Here is a 23,309-nt window from a genome sequence, read left to right on the forward strand (position 1 = left end):
CAAAGGGGACTTGAAGTGTGAGCAACACGGAATGAAGAGTGGGTCAATGACCTCGAACTCCTGGCAGAAACCGGGAATTTAGAAGAGGGGTGCTTGTGACGGGGCTGCCATTTTTAGTGCGGGTCCACCGTAGCGCTGTTTTGTGCTCCATGTAGCACTCGCGGCCCAGCCGCCAGAGCCGACCAGATCTGGGTGGGTCTGGGCAGAGCTCGTGGGGCGGGGCCGAATTCCGAGAAGGGGGGGCGCAGTCGGGGTGGAGTGGGCGCGGCAAAGCAGGGCGGAATGGGCGTGACATCGAGGAGCCCCGCCCCGTCCCGCTTAGACAATGCCCCGGAGCCGCCAGACCGTCGCGCCCCCGACCCACTGTAGTACTTGAGCGCGCCTACCCGGGGACCCCTCAAAGCCAAAGCTCCAATCCCCTAGGCTTGAAGACTAGGACTCTCTTCTTCACCAACTCTGTCCTCAGGGGGTGGGGGCCCAGCCAAGAGCACAGAGCTGCAAGAGTGGGGGTGGCCGCAGGAGGTGAGTCTGGTGGGAGGTGCTCCTCGGACCGTGTGTGTGGGGGGAGTTTGGGGGTGCTGGGCCCGTGCCTGCGCCGGACAGTGCAGAGGGTCGACATTTGGGTGCGGAGCTGAGTCGGGGTGGACTTTGGGGAAGATGGATCGGGAGACTGGGGCACCCGGTCCTGGCGCCCGGAGCGGTGCCTGCTCCCCAGAACCACGCCCCCCTTTTCCCCGCCCCTCGGATTTCGTTTTAGACCTCTCCCAGTCCTCCGGGACTCAGTCTGGTTTACACTGGGTCGCGCTAGGAACGGAGTGACCGGCCAGGGTAGAGAGGATGTTTAACTCCTTAGGCTCTAATTCCTCCCTCCTTGTCCCTCTCTCCCGTTCTCGTTCGGACACCCAGGACTTTCATCCCCCAGGTCCTGACTCTCTCCCCAGCTGTCTCCTCCTGTCCCATAACCCTTGTGGGCTCCTCGCCGCACTTCGGGTCCCTAAGGCAGCGAGCAGCAGAGGGTTAAGGGGGCGGGGCCGCTGCATTTTTTGGGAGTGAGCGCATCCTAGCGGCTGCCAAGAGGGGCGCCCGGCAGGGACCTCTCGAAGACCCCGAGCAGGGGCAACAGGTGTTTTGGAGACTAGCGATCCCGATCTCGTTCCTCGGACTTCCCCTAAAGCAGCAGACCCGCGAGGATGCGGGGTGGAGTGGGGTCGGCAGGAGAGGAAGGTCTGGAGGGGGTGGGGCGGAGTGGGAGGGGCGCCCGGAGATGGCAGGAGGAAGACCCGGGCGCTTTTAACCATCCCCCTATGCCCTTCTTTGCATGTCTCTCTCTGCCTACCCCCGTTCTGTTTCTTCTCCCAGACAGGTGAAGTTAAAAAGAGACAACTGAGAAATCAGCGCAGCCGGAGGGGGCGTCTGTGTGGATGGGATGGGGACGCCAGGGGAGGGGCTGGGCCGCTGTTCCCATGCCCTGATCCGGGGGGTCCCGGAGAGCCTGGCGTCGGGGGAGGGTGCGGGGGCTGGCCTTCCGGCTCTGGACCTAGCCAAAGCTCAGAGGGAGCATGGGGTGCTGGGGGGTAAACTGAGGCAGCGATTGGGGCTGCAGCTATTAGAACTGCCTCCTGAAGAGTCGCTGCCGCTGGGACCGCTGCTTGGTGACACCGCTGTGATCCAAGGGGATACGGCCCTAATCACGCGGCCCTGGAGCCCCGCCCGCAGGCCGGAGGTGAGCGCCTGGGCACGGGTGGGGTAGGGGGACGGGAGGATCTGGACGTCTGGGGCTTAAGGGAAGAATGGGGGTGGGAATGTCTCCGCTTCGCGCCCTCTTTTCCTGCCCTAAGGTCGATGGCGTCCGCAAAGCCCTCCAGGACCTGGGGCTCCGAATTGTGGAGATGGGGGACGAGAACGCGACGGTGGATGGCACTGATGTTCTCTTCACCGGTGAGGCTGGGATGCCTGCACCCTGGGGCTTGGCACAGGGAAGCAGACTTTGGGAGACTGGGCCATCTCGGGCCTTGTTTCCAACCCACTCCCGCCTCATACCTCGACGGCCTCCCTGGGCTCAGGCCGGGAGTTTTTCGTAGGCCTCTCCAGGTGGACTAATCACCGAGGAGCTGAGATCGTGGCGGACACGTTCCGGGTGAGGAGCGGGACCAGCCTTGGATGGGGGGAGCAGGGAGCGGATGGGGGTCTGAGGGACCTGGGCGGGGGCGCGGGGCGGGCCGCGCTGAGGAGGAAGAGGCTGAGAGCAGCCTGTGTTTGAGGGTATCCTCTCATCCTTCCCGCGTCCCTGAATACTTTCCCTTGTTCCCCTTAGGACTTTGCCGTCTCCACGGTGCCGGTCTCGAGCCCCTCCCACCTGCGTGGCCTCTGCGGCATGGGGGGACCCCGCACTGTGGTGGCAGGTAGCAGCGAGGCTGCCCAAAAAGCTGTCAGGGTGAGAAGGGGTTGGGGCTGGGGTGGGGCAGGTTGGGGCGCGGCCAACAAAAGTGGGCGTGGCTCCGGGCCTGGGAGGCGGGGAGTTGGGAGGCTCTGAGAATTAACTCCAACCCCTACCCTCATGGAGCTGTCCATCTATGTGAAAACAAGAAGTTATTATAAACGGGACAGACAGCTGCAACACGGAGGAACAGGGGCAATTAACACCGTTTTCCCGAGTTTCAAGAAACTCCCTAAAGGGCACCCAAGCTGTGTCTTGAAGGATGGACAGGACCGACCCGTGGGATCTGAAGTAGGGGAGAAGTGGGTAGCAGGTGGAAAGAACTGCGTGTGAGTCCGAGGTGGAAATTAGACAAGTTAATTAAAGCACTTAGTGCCTGACACATAGTAAGTGCTATGTGATTGCTGTCATTATTATTCCACAATAATGTAACTCTGTCCCCAGCCCTTAGCGGTGGTAGGGCAGCCGGACTCAGTTGTGGAGAGGCTCTGAGCCTTGCATGCTTCCTCTCTCCTCTCCCCCAGGCAATGGCAGTGTTGACGGATCACCCCTATGCCTCCCTGACCCTCCCAGATGATGCAGCGGCTGACTGTCTCTTTCTGCGTCCTGGGCTGCCTGGTATGCCCCCTTTCCTCCTGCACCGTGGAGGCGGGGACCTGCCCAACAGCCAGGAGGTGAGAGAAGGCAGGAGCTCCACCACCAACAACAACCAGAGAAATGGGGCTCAGGCCTCCCTAGTGGGAGGAAGAAGGGGTACCTTTTCTAGAAGCCAGGGTGGGGCCACTCTAGCTGGCTGAAATGGGGCCCTGGCTGTGGGCCTTGGGGTCTTACTCCCTTCTCCCCACACACTGTCCTCCCTGCAGGCACTGCAGAAGCTCTCTGACGTCACCCTGGTACCTGTGTCCTGCTCGGAACTGGAGAAGGCAGGCGCTGGGCTCAGCTCCCTCTGCCTGGTGCTCAGCACACGCCCCCACAGCTGAGAGCCTGGCCTTGGGGTCCTGGCTGACCAGGGGCAGGGTGGCATAGGAGTAGAAGGGGAAGGAAGGTTAGATAGAGGACAGTGAATAGGTAGTAGTGGGGAGATGGCCCCAAGGTAGGGGGAGGGCATAGAGTGAGAAAAAGGATGGAGGTCACTGGGTGAATCCTCTCCTCAAGAACTAATAAAACAGAACTGACCTTTTAGACCGGGCTGCGACTGGGCTGCGACTGGTGTCTTACTGGGGCAGGGGGTCAAGGGCAGGGCTGAAACCTGAGGTTGGGGTCAGTGCTGGGAAGGAGGCCTCCTTCATTCATCAAACCTCCTTCATTCATCAGGCCTCCTTCATTCATCATTCAGTGCTCACTGACTCATTGTCCAGCCCTGTCATAGCTGCTTGGGCACAAGACGGACAGGACAGAATTTCTATGATGGGGAGCATGTACAGGGCAGAGAAAAAATATGGGTGAATCACTCACTGAATTTATCTAAATGTCAGATGATTCAGAGACTGGGAGATCAACAGCCCATCCCTAGTTGATAGGAGGAAATGACATTTCCAGGGATATTCATTTTCACTCATTTACTGAGGCTTAGCGGTGATATAAAAAGGGTCAGTCTCCTGATATCAGGGGACTCACGTGAAAATTTCTTATAAATTGAAATACAGGTTGTAATGGAACAATTCACAGGAGGCTGTTGCTATGAGAGAAATAAGGGGGCTCTGTAGGGCATCAGAGTGTACGCAGGGGTGGGCAAAGTGGGTCAGAAATAGCTTCCCAGCAAAGGCTACACTTGAACTGAGTCCTGAGGATAAATAAGAATTAGCCAGGCAGATAGTGGGGAGGAGGCAAAGGCTAATCCAGGAAGAAGGAATTGCACTCGGCAAAGGCGCATTTGGGGGCTGGGGAGAATTTCTCTAAGGCTGTCCTGTTCTAGGCACTGAGTGACAGAGATGAGCCTGGAGAGTAAGTAGAGTACTGTAGCACCTTGAACCCAAAGCTGAGGCCCATGGGTCCAGAGCTGAAATACTGCTGAAATATAGGCTGTCAGGAGCAGGTTAGCATTTGGGGAGAATACCTCTAGTTTCAGGGAGGAGAACAAGGGCAGGAGGATGAGGTGGGGCTATGGGTAATCCAGGGAGGAAATAAAGAGTACATTCAGGTGGCAGTGCTGGGTGTGAAAAGGGTGTGGATTTGACAGTGACATTAAAATAGAAAGACAGGACTTGGTTTATCTTGTGGGAGTGAGAGGAAGGAGGTCTACATGACTCTCCATTTCTGGCTTGGGCAATGGGGTTGATCAAGAGAGAATGCAGAGGAGGAAGGATTAGGTAAGTGGCTTGGGAGATGACAGTGAGTTGGCTTTTGGACCTGCTGTGTGCAGAATGCCTAGGGCCAGCCAGGCAGGGATGTCTGAGGGACAGTTTGGAAATCTCGTATCAGAGATCTGAACTGGAGAGAGTTATGGATGTTGCTTGCACAGAAAAAGGCTGAGGACTGGCTGTGGATGACAGCATCCCAGGAGAGGGAGAAGGCAGATAAAGAAAAAGACAAACCTGGAATGGTGGAGAATACTGCAGGGGTAGGGAGCAAGGATGAGGAGTCCAGAAGGAAGACAACAGCATTAAAGAAAAACAGCTTAAATAAGAGCGATCAAAGGCCAAGCCAGATGAATGCTAATAAATGTCTAGTGGGTGCGGTTATTAGGACATCACTGGCAATCTCATGGCGAGCACGTGAGCAGTGGGAGTGGAGTGAAGAGAAAAATGGAAGAGACAGGTGTAGGCCCTTGGTTCAAAGAGCTTGACTGTGGAGAGAAGGGAAGAGAGGGCAAAAATCTAGGAGCTGTTGATGTCTTAAGATAGGGAGACAGGGCTTGATCAGGTTTAAGGACATCAGTGGTGAAGGAGACCTGAAAGCTGTGTGAGAGATGGGGACCAAAATCAGCAGCAGAGATAGCCTGGATCCTCCGTCTCCTGACTCCCAGTCTAGTGCTCATTTCTATCCCATGGTGCCTTCCTTTTCCAGGTGAAGGGCCAAGAAGGGGAGGGGTGTTATGGAGAGCTGGGAGCCCCCAGCTTGTGAGGTAGTAAGGGCTTCCTTTCGAACTACAACCGCATAGGTGGTGGAGGCATCCGCAGGGACCACTGGGGACAGTCGGCAGGATCTTCTGAGGGCCGTATGATCCAGGTCTGCGTAGAGCAGGCTCTGAAAGGTGGGGAGGAAGGTAGGAGGGTCTCAGATGTCTGACTCCCTTGGGGATCCAAGCCTCTGTCTTTCTTGGTCCACCTTACTCACGGATTCTGGCCAGCCCCCATCCCACCCCCAAACCTTTACCGGCTCCTGGTCCAGGTCCCCTGCAATCTTGGGCTCTTCCTCCTCTACTGGCCTCTGGGGCTCCGCTTTCACGAATGGAACTATGTGGGGGGGGACAGAGCTGAAGGATTGAGAGAAGGTGACCAACTTGTCTGCTCCCGGCAAGGGCTCAGACTCAGGAATTGGGTGGGGAATGTGCGGGGAAGGCAAATGGGGTGGAGTTAGTCTCACCAAATCTGGGGGGTGGTCGAGGCGGGTGAGGGGGCGAGCGCCTGTAGGGGATGGATAAGAGTCTCTAAGAACCACTAATCTTGTCTCGCTTGTTCTGGGCCCCAGGACGCGCCAACAACAACCCAGCAACAGGCCGGCTCTGACCAGCAAAACAACCTAGGTTCCCACCCGCACAGATAGTTCCGCCCACGCTTGGAGCCAGCTCGGCCTCTAGCTTGGCTTCCTTAGCTAGGGCTCCACCCACCAGCGCATGGCCTCGCCCGCAAGTTCCGACCTCCCCCATTCGTCTCCGACCCACACCCGAGGGCTCCCTGTAGTTTTGGCCCGCGAAAGTTCTGGGCCTGCCCCTCCCGCCTCTGGTCGAGAGCCTTTCAACCAGGCCCCGCCCCTAGAGCTCACCTGCGCAGCCAACAGGCCCAGCCCAGTACTCCGAGTCCCAGCACCAGCCCAGCGCCCAGCAGCGGGATTAGAGTCTGAGGATACACGGACCCTGCGGGAACGTTGGAAGCGGGGTAGCGGTGGATGCCGAGGTCAGGGTGCGGGGACAGAGAGCTAGCTCCCCCACTCAGGAACCCCCAGACCAGGCTTCCTCCCTGACGGGGGCGTGTGTCTGAGTTAGGTCCCCTTTGTGTGAAGGCCTGGACCTACCGTGGGTAGGCCCCGGAGCTCTGCAATAGGCCCGGTCCCCCAGCACGTGAAGCTCCGTACGGCTCTCGTTCTCTTGGCGGCCCTTGCAGATAAAGGTGCCCGAGTCCCCCGCGCTCAGGAGTAGCTCCAGCCGCCGGATATCAAGGTCCAGGGCACGTAGGCGGCCAGCAAAGGGCTGGACGGGAGACACGGTGGGGGTCCCGTTCGGTGAGGCCAACAAGATCGCGCGGCGTCCTTTGGACAGGCCTTTGCAAGCCGGGAATCTAGGTGCCCAGACCCAGCGGGTGGGTTGCGAGACCCCTACGCAGGAGAGATTCACCCGGTCCCCGGGATGACCGTCCAGTGAAGCTAGGGGAGGCGGGGGGGGGGGGGGGGTTGCGGGGGACGGTGGTCAAGGCAAGTCCACAGAGCAAGACGCCCCTCCCCCTTACGCCTTTTCCCTCTCCTCTACCCTCCCGCCAGCCTGGATCTTCCCATACACATCTCATCCCCCCCACTACCCGCACCGGGTCTCCTCCTCCTCCTGCCTCAGTCTTTCCTCGCCCATTCCGACTTTCCTGGGATGGCTTACCCCCGGGGTTCCCCTGGGCCCTCGACAGCAGCAGCGGCAGCAGCTGCAGAACCAAGGCCATGGCTGCGATGTGGTGGGAAGAGGAGGCCAGTGAATCAGCGAAGGAGACCGGAGGGAAATCAGAGGGGGGTGGAGGGGGAGACCGCAGGTCTGGGGGCTCCGATAAGGGGTGGGGGAGGGGCCACCAGCTGCCCACATCCCTCCGGGAATCCTTGCAGGCAGGTTCACAGCCCTCAACCAATGCTCACTTAGAATTCATGCTGGGGCCCTTTACACAAGCACTTTAGCAGACTTTAACTCTTTTTTTTTTTTTGGCTGTGTTGGGTCTTTGTTTCTGTGCGAGGGCTTTCTCTAGTTGCACCGAGCGGGGGCCACTCTTCATCGCGGTGCGCGGGCCTCTCACTATCGCGGCCTCTCTTGTTGCGGAGCACAGGCTCCAGATGCGCAGGCTCAGCAGTTGTGGCTCACGGGCCTAGTTGCTCTGCGGCATGTGGGACCTTCCCAGACCAGGGCTCGAACCCGTGTTCCCTGCATTAGCAGGCAGATTCTCAACCACTGCGCCACCAGGGAAGACCTTGACCTTTTTTTTTTTTTTTTTTTTTTTTTTTGCGGTACGCGGGCCTCTCACTGTTGTGACCTCTCCCGTTGCGGAGCACAGGCTCCGGACGCGCAGGCTCAGCGGCCATGGCTCATGGGCCCAGCTGCTCCGTGGCATGTGGGATCTTCCCGGACCGGGGCACGAACCCGTGTCCCCTGCATCGGCAGGCGGACTCTCAACCACTGCGCCGCCAGGGAAGCCCTTGACTTTAACTCTTGAAGCATAGCAGTTGCCGGGAACACCACAGTTTCTGGATCTTGGCTGTCTGAATTCAAATCTCGACTTCACCTTCTAGCTGCGTGATGTGCGCAAGTCGCTTAACCTTTCTGGGCCTGCTTGCTCATCTGTAAAATGGGAATAAAAGCACCTACCTCGCAGAGTATTGTGAGAACTAAATAAAGTCATACCCAGTAAATGCCTAGAACAATGGCAAAGACATAGGAGTACTATATGCTTGCCATTATTACTATTTCTATTCTTATTTTAGCTGCTACCTCACCCCTCTGTGCCCACTTCATCCCTCCCGGCCCAAGGTGGCCCGCCCAAATTGGCAGGTTTTGATTGGGGAGGTGCTTTGGAGCAGGTGCACAGCCCCACACCCAGGACTTCATCAGCCCTCACTGCACTGGAGCACCCAAGGCCAGGCCAAGCCCAGGTGGAGCCAGGATGAGGTCCTGAGAACCTTCAGGGGGCCTGAGGCAGCCCCTCCCTAACAGGCAGCTCCAGCCCATGCCTCTGCTGCTTTGACATCACAGAAGCTCTTGGTCACATCACAAATCGTACTCCTCCATCCTGTGGCTGAGGAGGGGTTGGGAAAACTAAGTGGACTGAGATTAATTTGGTGCTCAATTTCTGCCCACATACCCCTACCAATGCCCCCCAGGGAGCAAAATTTTGCAGTCAGCTTGGGCCACACCCCATTGTCCATTTCCCAGGAACCAGCAGACACTGCCACCACCACAGCCACTGTAACATCACAGGGGCCTTTGGTGATACTTCTTCAGAGGACTGGGCAGACAGGGATGTTACTCCTGGGGGCCAGGAGGGTGTGTCTTGGACTGAAACCAAGAACCAAAATGGAGTTGGCCACTAGTGCACCTACCTACCCTCCCCACCTCTCTCTGCCATCCCCATCCCTACTGCCCCACTGGGTCCCGCTTAGCCCGTCCCTAAATGGGGAAGGAGGGGCCCCCAGAGGCCAGGTAGGGCGGGACTGTTGTGGCTATAAATTCCAAAAAGGCCACTCAACTCCCAGAGCAGGATCCCTGGAATTCTACTCTGTCAGCTGCTGCTGTTGCTACCGTTCTCAGGACCCTCACCATGAAAGGCCTTCTGCTGATCACCTTGTCTTCTCTGCTCTGCTGGGTCTCAGGTGAGCACCTGGGGGCCCCAAGGACCTGGTTCACCTGGTTAGGACTTTTACACCCTGCCCCAGGCACTGCCTTACACTACCCGCTACTCAAGATCCCAAGCGCCCCCAGACCCAACTGGCTCAGCTCTCCTGTGCCCCACTGTGACAGGGTCCTTGCTCTGTTTCTCAAGGACCCGTGTCTCCATCTTCCGACTCTTCCCCACCTCCAAGACGCACTCTTCTAACCTGCCCAGGGTTCCAGGTCCCCTGTTCCCCACTCCTTGGAAACCCTGATATCCAGTTCCCCTGCCAGCCCCACTCTGATACAGAACTCTCCAAGATCCAGCTTACCTGCTTTCTCCTCTCACCACCTGCACTCAGCCAGGGCGTCCTCCCAGAAATCTAGGCAACCAGTCTGGGGCTTCTTTTGCGACCCCTCCTCCCATCTACTCCATCAGGGACTTCGTGCTCAGTCCCTCGAGCAGTGGCCTTTCCTAGATCGCCCCCCTGCTCCTCCCTGAGGTGCATACCTCCAGGAACACAAGCTTTCTGGAGGGCTCCAGTGACCTCTCAGAACCTCCCAGGGAACCAGGGAGATTTCCTGGGCTTCTAGGGAGGGAATGCCAAGGTTGCTCACCCCCAGGGTGAGGTGGGTTTCACTGAGGTGCAGTCACCAGGCTCCTCCACCCACTGACTGAACCCTTCCGTCCCTCAAACCTTGAATCGGATGCGGCAGAAACTTTCGGGGTGCCACCTTCTGCCTCTCTGCACCCATCCTCTCCATTTTGGCAAAGTGCTCGGATGGATTCTGATGATCTGTCTCCCAGATACTTCTCCTTTCTGTCAGAGAGCTACTGGGGTGGGAGGATTCAGTTCAAGTCTGGTTCCTCTTCCCATGCTCTTGGCGGCCCCAGGAGGTGAAGAATACATTGCTAATCTGGCCCCAGGTGGCTTTCTTGCCAGCCTCAAGTTCCAAGCCATTTCTGCAAGTGTTGTAACCACCATGATTTTTACTTTTAAGGTTTCTTCCTATTTCAAGACTCCATCTGTGACCTCTTCTGAATTCCTTCATCTCTTCCCTCGCCACCTCCATTCCTTCCCTGTGGTATTCTCACATTTCATCTGTCCCCAGCCCCATTGTTGGTAACTCTGCATCTCTAGACTCATCTCCAGATGGGGTGGAGTGAAGGAAGATATTTAGGGTGTGGGCCATTCACAGAGCAACTCCACCCTCACCCAACTTGCATTTTTTCTGCATCACTCACCCTCTCTGTCCCTACCAGAACAAACAGGTCAGAATACCTACTTGATTGGCTCTTCTCCACCGTGCCCACCAGCTGGGCTCATCCCCAGGTGAGTCAGACATTCCGTCACTTCAGCCCGACTTGTGTCTTCCCAGCTGACATTCGCTGTCACTCCTGCTACAAGGTCCCTTTGCTGGGCTGTGTGGACCGGCAGTTCTGCCACCTGGAACCAGGACAGCAATGCCTGACAACAAATGTGTACCTCGGTAACATTCCTTTCTTCAGTGGGGAGAGAGGCCCAGTGGGAGACTCTATGGCTGGGGCTGAGGTGGAACAGAGAATTACAGCAGTGATAATATTTGGCCAAGGATTATTACGTGCCAGGCACCATCCTACGTCTTTACAAGGATTGTTTCAATTAATGCTCATGACAGCCCTATGAAGTGTGGGTGCTATTATTATACTGAGAAAACAGCCTCAAAAAGAGACAGTAACAGGTCCAAAGCCTCATGGGCAGCAAGTGATAGGACCAGGATTGGGGTGAGGGGCAGGGTAAGGAAGTGCAGGAGAAAGGTTAGACTGAGAAGAGATCCAGAAGGGGAAGGCCAAGGGCAGAGTTGGGAAGGAAGGAAGCCTGGGTGGGGTGCACGGGTGGGGAGGTGGACACAGGCATGCCAGGTGCCCATCTTAACTGTCCCCACTGCCCCCTCCTAACCCCAGGGAAGATGTGGGTTTTCTCCAACCTACGCTGTGGCACACCAGAAGAGCCCTGTCGGGAGGCCTTCAACCAAACCAACCACAAGCTAGGCCTGACCTATAACACCACCTGCTGCAACAAGGACAACTGCAATAACCCAGCCCCTCGGCCCACCCCGGCCCTGGCCCTTGTCCTCCTTACCTCCTTGGCTGGCCTTAGCCTCTGGCTGTTGCACTGAGACTCGCTCCATGGCTGCCCCTCCTCCCACCTGCCTTAGCCTCTCTTCTTGTGTCTTCGTATCCTCTGCTTCCTTTTGCTCAGAAAAGCATTTCTCCAGACCCTTCACATTTCTTTAATTAGACGGTGGTCCCCCGATCCATCCTTCCATCCCACACCCTCCACTCTGCTTCTCTGGAGTCTCTTTCCATTTCCCTTGACACCACTCCAGATCCTCCATCGTCTCCTAGAAGGGCTCCGCACTTTGCCTCCTGAACTCCCCTGTGCCCTATGTGAGGAGGGATTGGAATCTGGGCCTGAAATGGGGTTTCTGTCCTGTCCCCAGTGAAGGCTCCCAGGAAGGACCTGATGACCTCACTGTATGAGCTGATTCTCCAAACCCTGGCTCCCATACGTACCTCATCCCCTTGCTCACCCCTTTCCATTTTGAGTAATAAATGTCTGTATATGATCAATTGTGTATCAGAAGATCTATTGTCAGAGGCGCCCTCCCAGGAAATAACACTCTCAGCCCTCACACTCACCACTCACCCAAGAACCCTTCAGGGAGTTTCTCTCAGACGCTGGGCTGGGGCAGACGGAAAAACAGGTTTTGCAGGCTTCCATCCTCTCTTCCAGTGTCTGGGGGGTGGCGTACAGGGCCCAGTGTTTGGAGAAGCAATATTTACCTTAAATTTAGGCCAAACCTCTGACGTACTGCCAAGAAAGAGGTGCAGTCTGGCTTGAGGGCTCCTCAGAAAGGGTAGGAGAGTTGCATGGGGATGGGACCTGGGACCCTCTTCCAGGCCTCAGTCCCTCAGGTTTGATCCAGAGGCCTCACCTGGCCCAATATGTGGGGCACCAAGCCACCCTCCTATCACAGTGCTTACATTTCCTTTCTCAATTCCAAGTAGTCATATTGGGAGCCAAGTTGCAAATGCGGGGAAGGGGAACAAGCCCAGACAACAAGGCTCATTGATTCCTGGTGGCCCCCACTCAGCCCAGAGCCTGCTCCCCTCAGTGATCCTCGTTGCTAAGGAAGATTCTCCCTAGCAACAGGGTGCAGGAGTCACATAGGGCAGATTCTCCATTGTCCTTTGGGGTTTAGTTGGTTAAGCAGTGCACCATTGCAACTAAGTCCACTGATCCTTGATAACCCCTAAACTAGAGCCTGGTTGCCCCACATTACTCCATCAGCCCTCCCATCAACAAAATATGGAATTTTCCAGTCAGCTCTAGAGTGGTCGGTAGATTTTAATGGCTCACAGAGGAGTGTTTATCTTCTCACCTCAGATCCCCTTTGTTCCCTTGCTCCCTTGTCTTCCCCTACTCCCACTACCCTCTCCACAGTCCTCGCAAGAGCCAGGCTAGGGCGGTGACCCCTGCAGCCACGATGCACGCGGGGGCTGCAGTGCTCGCCACAGCACTGTTGCACAGTTCGCAGACGCAGCAGTCCCTGTGGGTCATATAAGTCACGTCTCCCACCACCTCTGTTTCCACTCGACTGCAATGATGGGCCGCCACGCAGGCTGCATGGTGATGAATCAAGGTCACTGAGGCTGAGAGAGAGAATGAGATTGGGCTGTTGGAGTCCTGGCTTGAGGACTTGCCTTCTGGGGCAGAGCAGATGTGATTCCAAGGAGCCCAAAGGGATCCTCTGCCCCCTCAAAAAACACCTCCCTGTCGGGCTTCCCTGGTGGCGCAGTGGTTGAGAGTCCGCCTGCCGATGCAGGGGACACGGGTTCGTGCCCCGGTCCGGGAAGATCCCACATGCCGCAGAGCAGCTGGGCCCGAGAGCCACGGCCGCTGAGCCTGCGCGTCCGGAGCCTGTGCTCCGCAACGGGAAAGACCACGGCAGTGAGAGGCCCATGTACCGCAAAAAAAAAAAAAAAAAAACACACCTCCCTGAAACCAAGTGAATCCCTGATGGGATGCACTGAAAGGGACCAACATCACTTCTTGCCAAAAGCTCACGACCTCAGTCTAATCATGAGAAAATATCAGGTAATCCAAATTGCGGGACGTTCTATAAAATAACTCATCAGGACTCTTCAAAAATGTCAAGATCATGGAATCAAAGGAAGACTCAGAACTGTCCCAGAGTGGGGACAACTAAGAAGACAGGAGAGCTAAAGGCAATGTAGGATCCTGGTGTGGGTCCTGGATCAGAAAAAGGACATCAGTGGGACGACTGGCTAAATTGAGTAAGGTCTGTAGGTTAGTTAGTTGTACTGTACCGGTGTTATTTTCTGATTTTGCTAATTGTACTATGGTTATATAAGACATTAACATTAGAGGAAACTGGGTGAGGCTATACAGTACTGATCTGTACTATTTTTCTAATAAAATTAACTTTTCTGTCAACCTAAAATTATTTAGAAACAAAAAAAATTAGAATACACACACACACATACCTCCCTGGTCCTTAGCTGATGCCTGCAAGTTGAAGTTTGGCTGAATGTTTCGGTCCCTGCCTTCAAGGGAGCTTTTCACCCATTTGTGAGTGAATGGGCCTCTGAGAGTCTTTCTGGAGGGTAAAGAGGAGGGGGTGGGGCCACACAGACAGCGGGCTTCCAGGGGCTCAGTGCCAGGAGCCAGAAGGGGCTACAGACCGCTCCACTCTGACAGAGGCACCATCTGCCCAGAGCCAGACTGAGCCTGGAAGGTTCTGGAAGCCAGAAGGACTGAAGTAGTAGGGGCTGGAGGCAGGGGGACAAACGGAGGACTCACGGTTTCCAGATGGCTTGGTCTGTCTCAGGTCTGGTTGGGGTTTGCCCTCCAGGAAGCCGCAGCGTTTGCCCTGGCCGCAAGTGGTCACGGTCTCTTTGCAGGAGCCGCTGGGGCCTCCACCGCAGTCATAGCACCGCTTGCGGTTTCCTGGCAGGAGAGAAGAGGTGCTGGAACTGGGCGGGGGTGGGGGGCGGCTGGCACAGGGCGACGGACCTTTGTGACAGGCGCCTTGGCTGCCTCCTTACCCAAGGCAGCCCACAGCAGGGCGCTGAGCGGGATCCCAGCAAACAGGGGGTTCATTGTGTCTGCCTGTGTCTGTAGCGCCTCTCCCTCCCGCCCACCCGCCTCCCTGGCCCTGCTCTGCCAGCCTTTTACCCCCCTTGCCTTGGGCTTTTTTAAAAAAATTTTTATTTATTTTATTTATTTATTTTTGGCTGCATTGGGTCTTCGTTGCTGCGCGCGGGATTGCTCCAGTTGTGCTTGCCTTGGGCTTTATAGGGCAATAAAAAGGGAGGAAAGAGACTCCTCCAGCAGCCACCGGGGCCCCAGTGGGGACAGGGAGGGGCCCCCACAGGAGAAAGAGCTCTCAGCATCCTCTGGCATCCCCAAACTCTTCCATCTCAGGAACAATTCTAAGACGGTGGCCCCAGATCTCCTGCGGGTCCCTAAGGCCCTTTTAGAGGGTCCTCCACCGTCTTCCTCTTCCAACTACATATCTGTCAGATTTTCTTCAGATACTTCAATCAAAACAACAAATCCCAACAGGTTGAATGCAGAAGCAGATGTGAAAACCCAGCCATCTTCTAGTTCTTCTATTAAGCCCAACATTAAATAGATTCCCCAAAGGGTAAAGCCGTGCCACTCTTCCCACTGTACTGTTGGGAAAGGAATTATTTTTCGCAAAACTATGCTTTGTTAACACGTAATAGTTTATTGTTTTTTTATTTTTAAATGAACCTATTAAAATATTCTGTTTCTATTTCTCATATAGCAAATATTGATATAACTTACATTAGAAAAGCTCTTTGGGGTGTTCAGTAATTTTTGCGTGTAAAGAGGTCCTGAGACAAATGTTTTGAAAACTGCTGCTCGGTGGATGACTGTGTCTCCTCTGCCTCACCTCCACCTCACATCTCCCCCACCCTGTCTGCCTCTTACTCCCAGTACGTTCTGCCCTGATTCCCCAGGTGCAGCTCTTCTCCCCAATCTCTTAAGCCCCCGTCTTCCAGACTCTACCACCCGTACTCCCCAAATCTTATCGTTGCCTTCCTTCCTGGTCTTTCTGACCCTCATCCCTGCACCGGTGGAAACACATCAGTCCCTCTGGCCGCACCCATGATTCCTTCCTCTAATGCAGTAAGGCTGGGAGAGATAATTACGGGGTAAGAATGTTGAGGCTTGGGGGGATCAAAGGAATGGGAAGCTGGGCGGCGTCCTCCCTTATGCAGCTGCAGCTGGGCTCTGTGTGTGGGCCGGTGGGTGGGGGATTGTTGAGCCCACACTCAAACACCGCTCGCCAACTCTGGGCCGGGGCTCAAGGTCAAGGAGAGTGACCTTGACAGACTTAAATGCACAGAAGGACAAAAGACAGAGAAACAAAAACAAGGAGATGAGAGAGCAAAGAACAGCTTGAGACAAGGGGAGGGAGGGAAAGGAGTAGGAGGGGAAGTGACAGACGCTGACAGACAGCGGTTCAGGAGCGACAGACGCAGCTAAGAGTAACAGACCAACGCTGCGGGAATGGAGAACACCCTTAAGGCAAGAGCAGGCTCTAGTAGGAGACAGGGAGGATGTGAGAATTGTGAGAACAGGGTCCCTGCTCTGTCAGTCTGCCAAATCTGGTCCCCCACCCTCAGATTCACTCCCTAGGTGTGTTTGTTTACTGCTCCCTCCCTGTCTCACTCAGATGCTCCATCTCTCCAACTCTAGGATCTCTGGGTGCAGGTCACATTCTCCCAGACTCCTGAGCCCCGGGTCCAGCCATGGGCACCTCCAGCATCTTCCTCTGCATTCTGTTCCTCGGTGGGGCACTGGATAAGGGTGGGCTGGGGAATCCTTGGGGGCTGGGTGCAGGGTGGGGTGGTGGTGCTGGCAGGGGCTTGTGGAGGAGCCTGAGGTCTGGGGGTGGGGGGTGGCGGAGAGGGTGCTGAGAAATGCCAAGGAGGGAGTTGTAGGGGTTTTGGAAAGAAAAGCTACTGGGAATGGTCTCAGGACAGCCTGATGAGGTGGAACAAGAAAAATTTCCTTTCAAAGGCATTTGAGAATAACTGTCTCTTTCCTGTGGCATCTTTGACAAGCCTCTGTCTCCCCTGACCCTTATCTCACCTCCTGTTTCTTTGCTGGGCCCCTTGGTCAATGTTAATTCCTATTTTCTCATCTGACTTAGCACCATCTGCTTAACTTCTTCACTGGCAACCCCTCCCCGTCCCGGCCTGGTTTTTTGTGTCATTCTCTGTGCTCATCTCTGATTCTCTTGGCTTCTGTTCATGTCTGTGTGTCTCTCACACTCCCTGTATCCCTCGTGCCTCTGCGTCGTTTCCTTTTCCTGTATTATCCCCCCTCCCTTCTCTGTGTCTCTTTTTCTATTTCTGTCTATTTTTCCCTCCACTTCACTGCTCCTCTCTCCCCACTTTGTGTATCACCTCTGTCTGTGCATCCCGTTCTCAAATCTGGGCTCAGCCTCTCACCTGTCCTGTTTGCCTCTCCTCCCTGCCTGATCTCCACCGACCCCACAGGTCTCGCCACTTCCCCTGCCCGGAGACGGCTCCACTGTTACACCTGCAACTTCGCCAAACCCTGCTACCCTGTTCCTACCGAGTGTCAGGATGATGAAGTTTGTGGCATCAGTATTGGTACCTCAGGGAGGACTCCCTAGGCCTTCCCCACCGCCATCCGTCCTGCCTTTCCTGTGGCCTCCTGGCCCTTGCCTCCTTCCTGCCCTGCCTCAGCATCCCCTCTTTGTCCCATAGAACAGTGAGGTCATCGAGCGGAAAGCCTGCCTCCCAAGGACCCGGCGCTCTCTGCAGGGCCATGCCACCTACCGGTCACTCTCCTACACTCCTCGGCACCACTGCTGCGAGCAGGACCTGTGCGATGCAGCCACCATGCCGCATCGGCTCCCCAGGCTCCTCCTTATCACCCCGCTCATCCTCGTGGCCAGCCTCACCTGGGGAGCCCACCTCCTCCACCAGCCTGCAGCCCAAGACTCTTCCACTATCGCCATGGCCCTGGAAACACCTGCACAGACACTTCTGAGATCTGCCCAAGAACCTGATCTTGTACAGAGACCTCACACCCCTTGGGCCCAGCACCTTCACGGACCCCTCCCCAAACCCGATTCCTACGGGCACTGCTCTAGCCTCTTCCTGCCCAGAGGCACCTACCCGGAGCCCAGCCTCATACAGAACACCTGTTCTAAATCTCCGGTCTTTCTAAACGTCTGTGGCTGATGCAGTCTCTCAGCCCCAGCCCTCTGGCAAGGCAGGCGTTTGACAGAGCTGCGGGTCCCAGGCAAGGGGATCGAAGGGGCACCAGGTGTGATGAGGATGAGGGTCCTGCTAGGAGAGATTAGTTTCATAGGTCAGTAAGGAGGGCTTGGGGAACTATGACGAGTAAATATAATAAAAGTGCTATCTGGGGAGCAGGGGTTGAGAGTCCGCCTGCTGGACTCTGGTTCCCTGGTGAGGCAGTGGTTGAGAGTCCGCCTGCCGATGCAGGGGACACGGGTTCGTGCCCCGGTCTGGGAAGATCCCACATGCCGCGGAGCGGCTGGGCCCGTGAGCCATGGCCGCTGAGCCTGTGCGACCAGAGCCTGTGCTCCGCAGCAGGAGAGGCCACAACAGTGAGAGGCCCGTGTACCGCAAAAAAAAAAAAAAAAAAGTACTATCTGGGAGTTCAGTAACACTGCTCCATGTCTGTGTGTCTGTGTGTGTGTGTGTGTGTGTGTGCATGCGCACACACATGTGCTCTAACAGCAAACTATACCTGCTTGGTGGGTGGGGCTGGGGTGCTGGCACGTGAACCACAACTTTCACATCATCCTCCATCTGTCGTTGATATCCTCCTTCTTGCCGTTAACTTAGCTTAAGCCACTGCAGCGTGAAGGCTTTAGGTAAGACTTCTGAGAAAGCTTTTCTCCAGTGAAGCCTAAGCTTGAGTAGACACACAGAGGGGCCCCTCGTGGAGTGGTGAGGGTATGGCCGGGAGACCAGCTCATTTCTGTGTGAGGCTAGGAGCTGGGGGCACCGGTGCCCTCCCCCGCTTCACCAGCCCAGACTTGTCCTGGTTCACTGACAGCCAAGCACGCAGGGCCCAATTACTCACCCCACCAGGGAATTCGCCCACCCAGCACGGTGGACACTGCTGCCCAGGGGCCCCCAGGATGTCAGGGTGGTAAGCTGCTCCCTGCTCCGGATGCCACAGTGGAGCGCCTAGGATAAGGGGGGGCACATGTACCCCCATCCTGACTCAGTTCCCTCCACTTCCATCTGAGGAAGTCTGGGGTCTGATTAGAGGTGCTTCTCTCTCAATTTCTTTTCTTTGCGAGGATGAGACAGGGGTGGGGATCTGGCTTAATTTAGAGGCAAGTTGAGTCTTCTTTCCATTCTCTCTGTCCCTCAGTCCTCCCACTTTGTACTTCTATTTGTTCTCTCTCTCTCTCCATCTCTTTCCCTTTACCCTGACTTGGGCCTCTTCCCTTCTCTCTTCTTCAGTTTCCCCCATTTGTCCTTTGGTTCCCCCATAACTGATTCTCTACCACTGCTCAAGTCTCTGGATTCCTCTGTCTCTTTTCTTCATCCCCACTCCTCCTCAACCCCTTCCAGCTACCCCAAGCTCCCCTCAACCCCATGGTACTGCAGGCTCAGGGCCACCCCTCCACTGGCTTCTGTGAGACAGGAAACCACACTTTTCATAGGTGACATCACAGAATAATGCTTCTCCTTTCCTTCAGCCCCCAGCCCCTTCACACACACACACACACACACACACACACACACACACACAGAGAAAGCTTGGCTGCTGGAGATCAGCTGGACTGTGAAGTGGCACTCCCAGCCCCTGCCCGCTTGCCAAGGTTTTCGGGAATCTTTCAGGTGCCAGATGGCCAGGGAGACAGCAGGTCACACTTCCCAGCAGATGTCGTTGAGATCACCTGGTCTTAGGGGCAGGTGGCCTGTGGGTTTTGCAAAGTGGAAAGACATTAAGGATACTTCTATTCTCCACGTCCTCAGGAACCAGCATCCCATCCCCACCCCAACCTCAGTCTCCTCTGGGATTTAAGCCTCTGCCCCCTAGTTGTTCCTCACCTGAGATGGGCCAAATGGATGTTCTCATAGACCTGGATCTCGGGTTTGAACTGAGGAAACGAGGCATCTGGGGAGAAAGAGCCATATGAGGTGTGGCAGAGAAGTCACAGATAACTCAGAGCTATATTCCTTACTCCCCTCCTCCCCTAGAGAAGACAGGGTATAGAGGCAAGATATGAGCCCACCCCTCTGGGAAGGAGGGACTCACTTCTGTGCTTAGTCCCCTGGACCCTCCGCCTCCAGAGCATGACGCTGAGGACCACGATGGTGAACCCCTGGCCCACTATGAGCAGCAGCATCAGGATCCAGGGTGCACCCCACTCTGTGGAAGGGGCACAGAGGGCCGGGGAGGCATCCATGGAGGCTGCGGTAAGGGCAAGACGAGAGGGATGAGGAGGGAGGCAGGGAGGGGGGTCTGTCCCTCATGCCCCAAAGAAAGGCTTTCCCCCATAGTCTGCTGGGCTCTTCCAAAAGAAGGCTTCCTTGCCCCCAATATCCACCGCCCCATTTTGCCTGTTTCCAGGCCTCTCACCCTGATCCCATAAACCAACATTGATAGAGAGTGGTGATGCCCCCCTGGCTACACATGGATGGCTAACTCCAGGGTGGACCACCAGCCATAACTGGGATTTTTTCCTCAAGCCCTTCACAGTAATCCACCCTTTTAAGAAAAAAAGAAAATGCCTTGTGTTTATTCATTCTTCCATTCATCCACTCCACAGGTATTTGCTGAGTGCCCACCACATGCCAGACCCCAGACTAGGTGTGAGGATGTAGAGGGAAATAGAACCCAGTCACTGCCTGTTAGTTGGCCTCTGCTTACGAAAATAATGGTCATTTGCTCCTCCCTCCTGCCTTGTAAATGGGTTGTTCTACATCCAATAGCATTCCTTCTCTGTATAATGGACTTCTTATTGTAAAACAATTATATATTTTTTCTCCTTCTGCCTCCACCATCAATGGGCCATTATAACATCAGTGCATATATCCTTTCTTCAAAAGACAACCGCCCCAGCAATAATTCTTACCTTCTTCCTCACTGCTAAGGGATATTCCACAAAGGTCATAGATTATCCTATTTCTAAACAAAGGTATATTCCACCAGAATTCCTCTTCTCCCTCTTGACTGATGGTCTATTCCATCAGAAAGCTGGCTTAACCAGCCCCCTTCTCTGTTACAGATTCAGTCAGTGAGAAAAAAGCCCTCCTCCTCCAGGCAGCGGAGGATAAAAACAGCCAATAACAGATTCGCCCCCTCCCCTAGCTAGCAGTGCGGGATGTGTCGGAGGCAACATCCCTTCCCTTAGTGTCCATCAGTTTACCTGCCAGGCTAAAGCTGACCCCTTTGTTCTGAGGCATGAGGCAGCGGATGTTTCTTGGTCTACGTCCCCTGGGCTCAGGAAGCCCCTCCCCAGGACACACCAAGAGCAGGGCAGCTCCATCACCCCAGAAGGACTGCACACGCCCCCTCACAGGACCCTTCCCCTCCAGCCAGGTCACAGAGTCCAGGCGTCTGGTGGGGACCACAGAGCACAGGAGGATAGAGCAGGGGGATCCATCTGCAGCCCTCGCAGAGAACTGGGATCCTGGAGGGAGAGAGGGACTCCTCAGTTCTTTGTCTGGGCTTCCCTGCTTCCCAGTGGCCCCTGATCTGCATGCTCCCCACTCACCTCTGAGCACGGAGACATCATACACCCTCCAGTTCTGGTACTTGTGGCGGTGACCCAGCACGGCGCACCAGTACCGCCCAGCGTCTCCCTCCTTGGACCCTTCCAGCCACAGAGAGTTGTTTCCCAGGAGTTTGAGCCTGGATTCCCTTCCAGTCTTCCCAGGGTCTGGGGCTGGCCTGGCTACTTGGACGTGGGCCACTAAAGCAGTGGAGGAGCCTGTTGCAGGACTGCGGAACCAGGACAGAAATTCGTCTCCATCCAGGGTGGGTGGTGAAGGACATGGCAGCTCCATTGCCTCCCCCAATGCCACATAGATGGCCTGGATGTTGTCTGTGGGGAGGGGGCTGTGTGAGACCAGAGACCTCCATCAGGTCAACAACCCCACCCGTCAACCTCTTACCCCTGGCTTCTTACCCTTCTGGGGTCCCCCCCAGCACTGGGCCTGACTGTGAGCACTTTTCTCGAGTGACAGCAACAAAAAAGTAAGGTGGAGAGAAGAGGGCGGGGCTTTCCCCACCTCTCCTGGCAAGTGAGGGAATCTGAGGGCAAGAGGGAAAAGGCTGGAATAGTTGACAAATGCCCATCCCCCTCCCTTTTGTTTCTCCTCTTCTGGATGAGCATTCACTTGTCCGTTCTTATTTTCTAAAGGAAACTGTACCTGACCTGGACCCTCGCTGACTCTGGATCTTTCCCAGTATTAGAGGCAGGGGGAGGTCAACTGGGGTAAATCTATCTTCTTGAGACAGATGCCTTCCCCAGGCCGCTAAGGAGAAACAGCAGCAGTCCCTCCCAGCCCTGTGAATAGGTGAAGGACCCTTCAACTCCTGCTCCTTACCTGCAGCGGCCTGGGGGAGCCCATGTAGGCACAGAAGGAGGAGGAATAAGTCAGCCATGGGGAGAGCTTACCAAGTTCTCTTGCCTGGGACCTGCTATCCCCAGGGAGGAAACAGAGCCCAGATAAAGGCCCATACTCCCTAGTCTGGAGTGACATGGGCCTTTGAAGGGGATGGGAATGCTGGGGAGATAAAGCCCAGCTGCATGTCTAATGGGGGAAAAAGTGACAACCACCTTTCTGTGCCAAGAGGGAGAAGACCAAGTTCAGGCCACTCCAAAGATGACCTCTTCACCCTTCAGACTCCACACCAGCTGAAGGACTCAGAAAAAAGACTCTATGAGCTAAGAAGAAGCCTGTGCAGAAGGGGTCACGGCTGTCCACCTCCCATCAGTCTGGAAGTACATTCCGTATTCTCTCCTCCAGCCCAAGAGACACCAGCCATGAGGGAAGAAGCTGAGTCTTCATATTGGTTTCCAGGGAACCCAGCGCAAGACTGCACATCCAGTCAGTACTCCCTAAAGGACTTCGAATGACTTTCTCTGTGGCTGCCTGGCACATCACAGACTTCTTCTGAGCCCCTGATGAGTATATTAAGTTATTACTCAAGGAGAAGGATAGCAGGGGCCTGGAGAATTCACTGATTCATCCCTTTGCCTCAGGAAGGACTCTCTTAAGGCAGCTCTTCATATTGCTCTAATAGTTTTGAATGTGTTATTTATTTATTTAAAAAAAAAGGCTCCTGGTAAAGCATTTCTTTATTTTTTAAATTAATTAATTAATTAATTTTTATTTTTGGCTGCTCTGGGTCTTCGTTGCTAAGCGCGGGCTTTCTCTAGTTGTGGCAAGCGGGGGCTACTCTTCGTTGCAGTGCGCAGGCTTCTCATTGCAGTGGCTTCTCTTCTTGCGGAGCACGGGATCTAGGTGCGCGGGCTTCAGTAGTTGTGGCGCACGGGCTTAGTTGCTCCGCGGCATGTGGGATCTTCCCAGACGAGGGATCGAACCTGTGTCCCCTGCGTTGGCAGGCGGATTCTTAACCACTGTGCCACCAGGGAAGTCCCAATGTGTTATTAATCTTTAAAGGCTATTTTTTAAAAATTGTTTTTGATGAACTATTTCATGCATACCAAAGACTATATCTAATGTACAACTGTATATTGGCTAAATAAACTGTGGTATATTCACATAACGGAACACTTGATAGCAATTAGAATGAACAAACCACAATGACATGCAACAAGGTTGAATCCCACAAACATGATGAGAGTAAAGAAGCCAGAAACAAAGGGCACGTACTGTATGATTCATTTACATAAAGTGCAAAAACACACAAAAGTAATCTATGAGGTTAGAGATTAAAAGAGTGGTTACCCATGGATGGATCTAGAGGTTATCATATTAAGGGAAGTAAGTCAGAAAGAGAAAAACAGGGACTTCCCTGGTGGTCCAGTGGTTAAAACTCTGCACTCCTGATGCAGGAGGCC

The 23,309-nt window shown here is 55.0% G+C and overlaps 6 protein-coding genes across 8 annotated transcripts; 3 read left to right on the forward strand and 3 right to left on the reverse strand.

Annotated features, from left to right (window-relative positions):
- The first annotated feature begins 311 nt into the window (after positions 1-311).
- Positions 312-3,645, forward strand: DDAH2 (DDAH family member 2, ADMA-independent). Of its 3 annotated transcripts, none has more exons than XM_030850557.3 (7): positions 312-522; positions 1,360-1,723; positions 1,839-1,938; positions 2,064-2,137; positions 2,315-2,434; positions 2,962-3,111; positions 3,301-3,643. In XM_030850557.3, the coding sequence occupies exons 2-7, from the start codon at positions 1,427-1,429 to the stop codon at positions 3,415-3,417; spliced, it is 858 nt and encodes a 285-aa protein (XP_030706417.2). In that variant the 5' UTR covers positions 312-522; positions 1,360-1,426; the 3' UTR covers positions 3,418-3,643. The 3 variants fall into 3 exon arrangements, with proteins under 3 accessions (XP_030706417.2, XP_069902899.1, XP_030706418.2); XM_070046798.1 differs by lacking the exon at positions 312-522 and adding an exon at positions 615-1,224 and having other exon boundaries at positions 2,962-3,055; positions 3,301-3,645; XM_030850558.3 differs by lacking the exon at positions 312-522 and adding an exon at positions 629-1,224.
- Positions 3,646-5,276: 1,631 nt separating this feature from the next.
- MPIG6B (megakaryocyte and platelet inhibitory receptor G6b) lies at positions 5,277-7,672 on the reverse strand. The gene is given in 6 exon segments (XM_030850549.3): positions 5,277-5,623; positions 5,753-5,832; positions 5,963-6,003; positions 6,362-6,452; positions 6,611-6,977; positions 6,979-7,672. Coding segments are annotated over 6 exon segments (1,050 nt in total). The 5' UTR covers positions 7,243-7,672; the 3' UTR covers positions 5,277-5,416.
- Positions 7,673-7,881: 209 nt separating this feature from the next.
- LY6G6D (lymphocyte antigen 6 family member G6D) lies at positions 7,882-14,317 on the reverse strand. Its single transcript, XM_060308107.1, is given in 3 exon segments — positions 7,882-12,846; positions 14,018-14,176; positions 14,179-14,317. Coding segments are annotated over 3 exon segments (522 nt in total). The 3' UTR covers positions 7,882-12,622.
- Positions 9,031-11,763, forward strand: LY6G6C (lymphocyte antigen 6 family member G6C). Its single transcript, XM_030850543.3, has 3 exons — positions 9,031-9,151; positions 10,530-10,640; positions 11,095-11,763. Exons 1-3 carry the CDS (start codon positions 9,100-9,102, stop codon positions 11,307-11,309), a joined length of 378 nt encoding a protein of 125 aa, XP_030706403.1. The 5' UTR covers positions 9,031-9,099; the 3' UTR covers positions 11,310-11,763.
- Positions 14,318-15,824: 1,507 nt separating the features above from the next.
- On the forward strand, positions 15,825-17,407 carry LOC115849379 (lymphocyte antigen 6G6e-like). Its single transcript, XM_030850544.3, is given in 4 exon segments — positions 15,825-16,057; positions 16,753-16,878; positions 16,985-17,260; positions 17,263-17,407. Coding segments are annotated over 4 exon segments (489 nt in total). The 5' UTR covers positions 15,825-15,999; the 3' UTR covers positions 17,292-17,407.
- A 1,658-nt stretch (positions 17,408-19,065) lies between these two features.
- Positions 19,066-21,886, reverse strand: LY6G6F (lymphocyte antigen 6 family member G6F). Its single transcript, XM_030850538.2, has 6 exons — positions 21,829-21,886; positions 20,994-21,323; positions 20,646-20,909; positions 19,532-19,687; positions 19,324-19,390; positions 19,066-19,190 (listed from the first exon to the last, which is right to left on the reverse strand). The coding sequence occupies exons 1-6, from the start codon at positions 21,884-21,886 to the stop codon at positions 19,166-19,168; spliced, it is 900 nt and encodes a 299-aa protein (XP_030706398.1). The 3' UTR covers positions 19,066-19,165.
- Between the last annotated feature and the right edge of the window lie 1,423 nt (positions 21,887-23,309).

The sequence above is a fragment of the Globicephala melas genome, chromosome 11 (assembly GCF_963455315.2).
Source record: "Globicephala melas chromosome 11, mGloMel1.2, whole genome shotgun sequence".
NCBI lineage: Eukaryota > Metazoa > Chordata > Mammalia > Artiodactyla > Delphinidae > Globicephala > Globicephala melas.

Bases quoted from the DNA above. Each gene is read 5' to 3' on its own strand.
- DDAH2 (XM_030850557.3), top strand. From the start codon at position 1,427: ATGGGGACGCCAGGGGAGGGGCTGGGCCGCTGTTCCCATGCCCTGATC. The intron at 1,939-2,063 runs GTGAGGCTGGGA...CCCTGGGCTCAG, and splicing joins CACTGATGTTCTCTTCACCG to GCCGGGAGTTTTTCGTAGGC. The intron at 3,112-3,300 runs GTGAGAGAAGGC...TCCTCCCTGCAG, and splicing joins ACCTGCCCAACAGCCAGGAG to GCACTGCAGAAGCTCTCTGA.
- LY6G6C (XM_030850543.3), top strand. From the start codon at position 9,100: ATGAAAGGCCTTCTGCTGATCACCTTGTCTTCTCTGCTCTGCTGGGTC. The intron at 9,152-10,529 runs GTGAGCACCTGG...GTGTCTTCCCAG, and splicing joins TCTGCTCTGCTGGGTCTCAG to CTGACATTCGCTGTCACTCC. The intron at 10,641-11,094 runs GTAACATTCCTT...TCCTAACCCCAG, and splicing joins GACAACAAATGTGTACCTCG to GGAAGATGTGGGTTTTCTCC.
- LY6G6F (XM_030850538.2), bottom strand. From the start codon at position 21,886: ATGGCTGACTTATTCCTCCTCCTTCTGTGCCTACATGGGCTCCCCCAG. The intron at 21,324-21,828 runs GTAAGGAGCAGG...CCCTCCCCACAG, and splicing joins GCTCCCCCAGGCCGCTGCAG to ACAACATCCAGGCCATCTAT. The intron at 19,191-19,323 runs GTGAGGAACAAC...CAAAACCCACAG, and splicing joins ATCCATTTGGCCCATCTCAG to GCCACCTGCCCCTAAGACCA.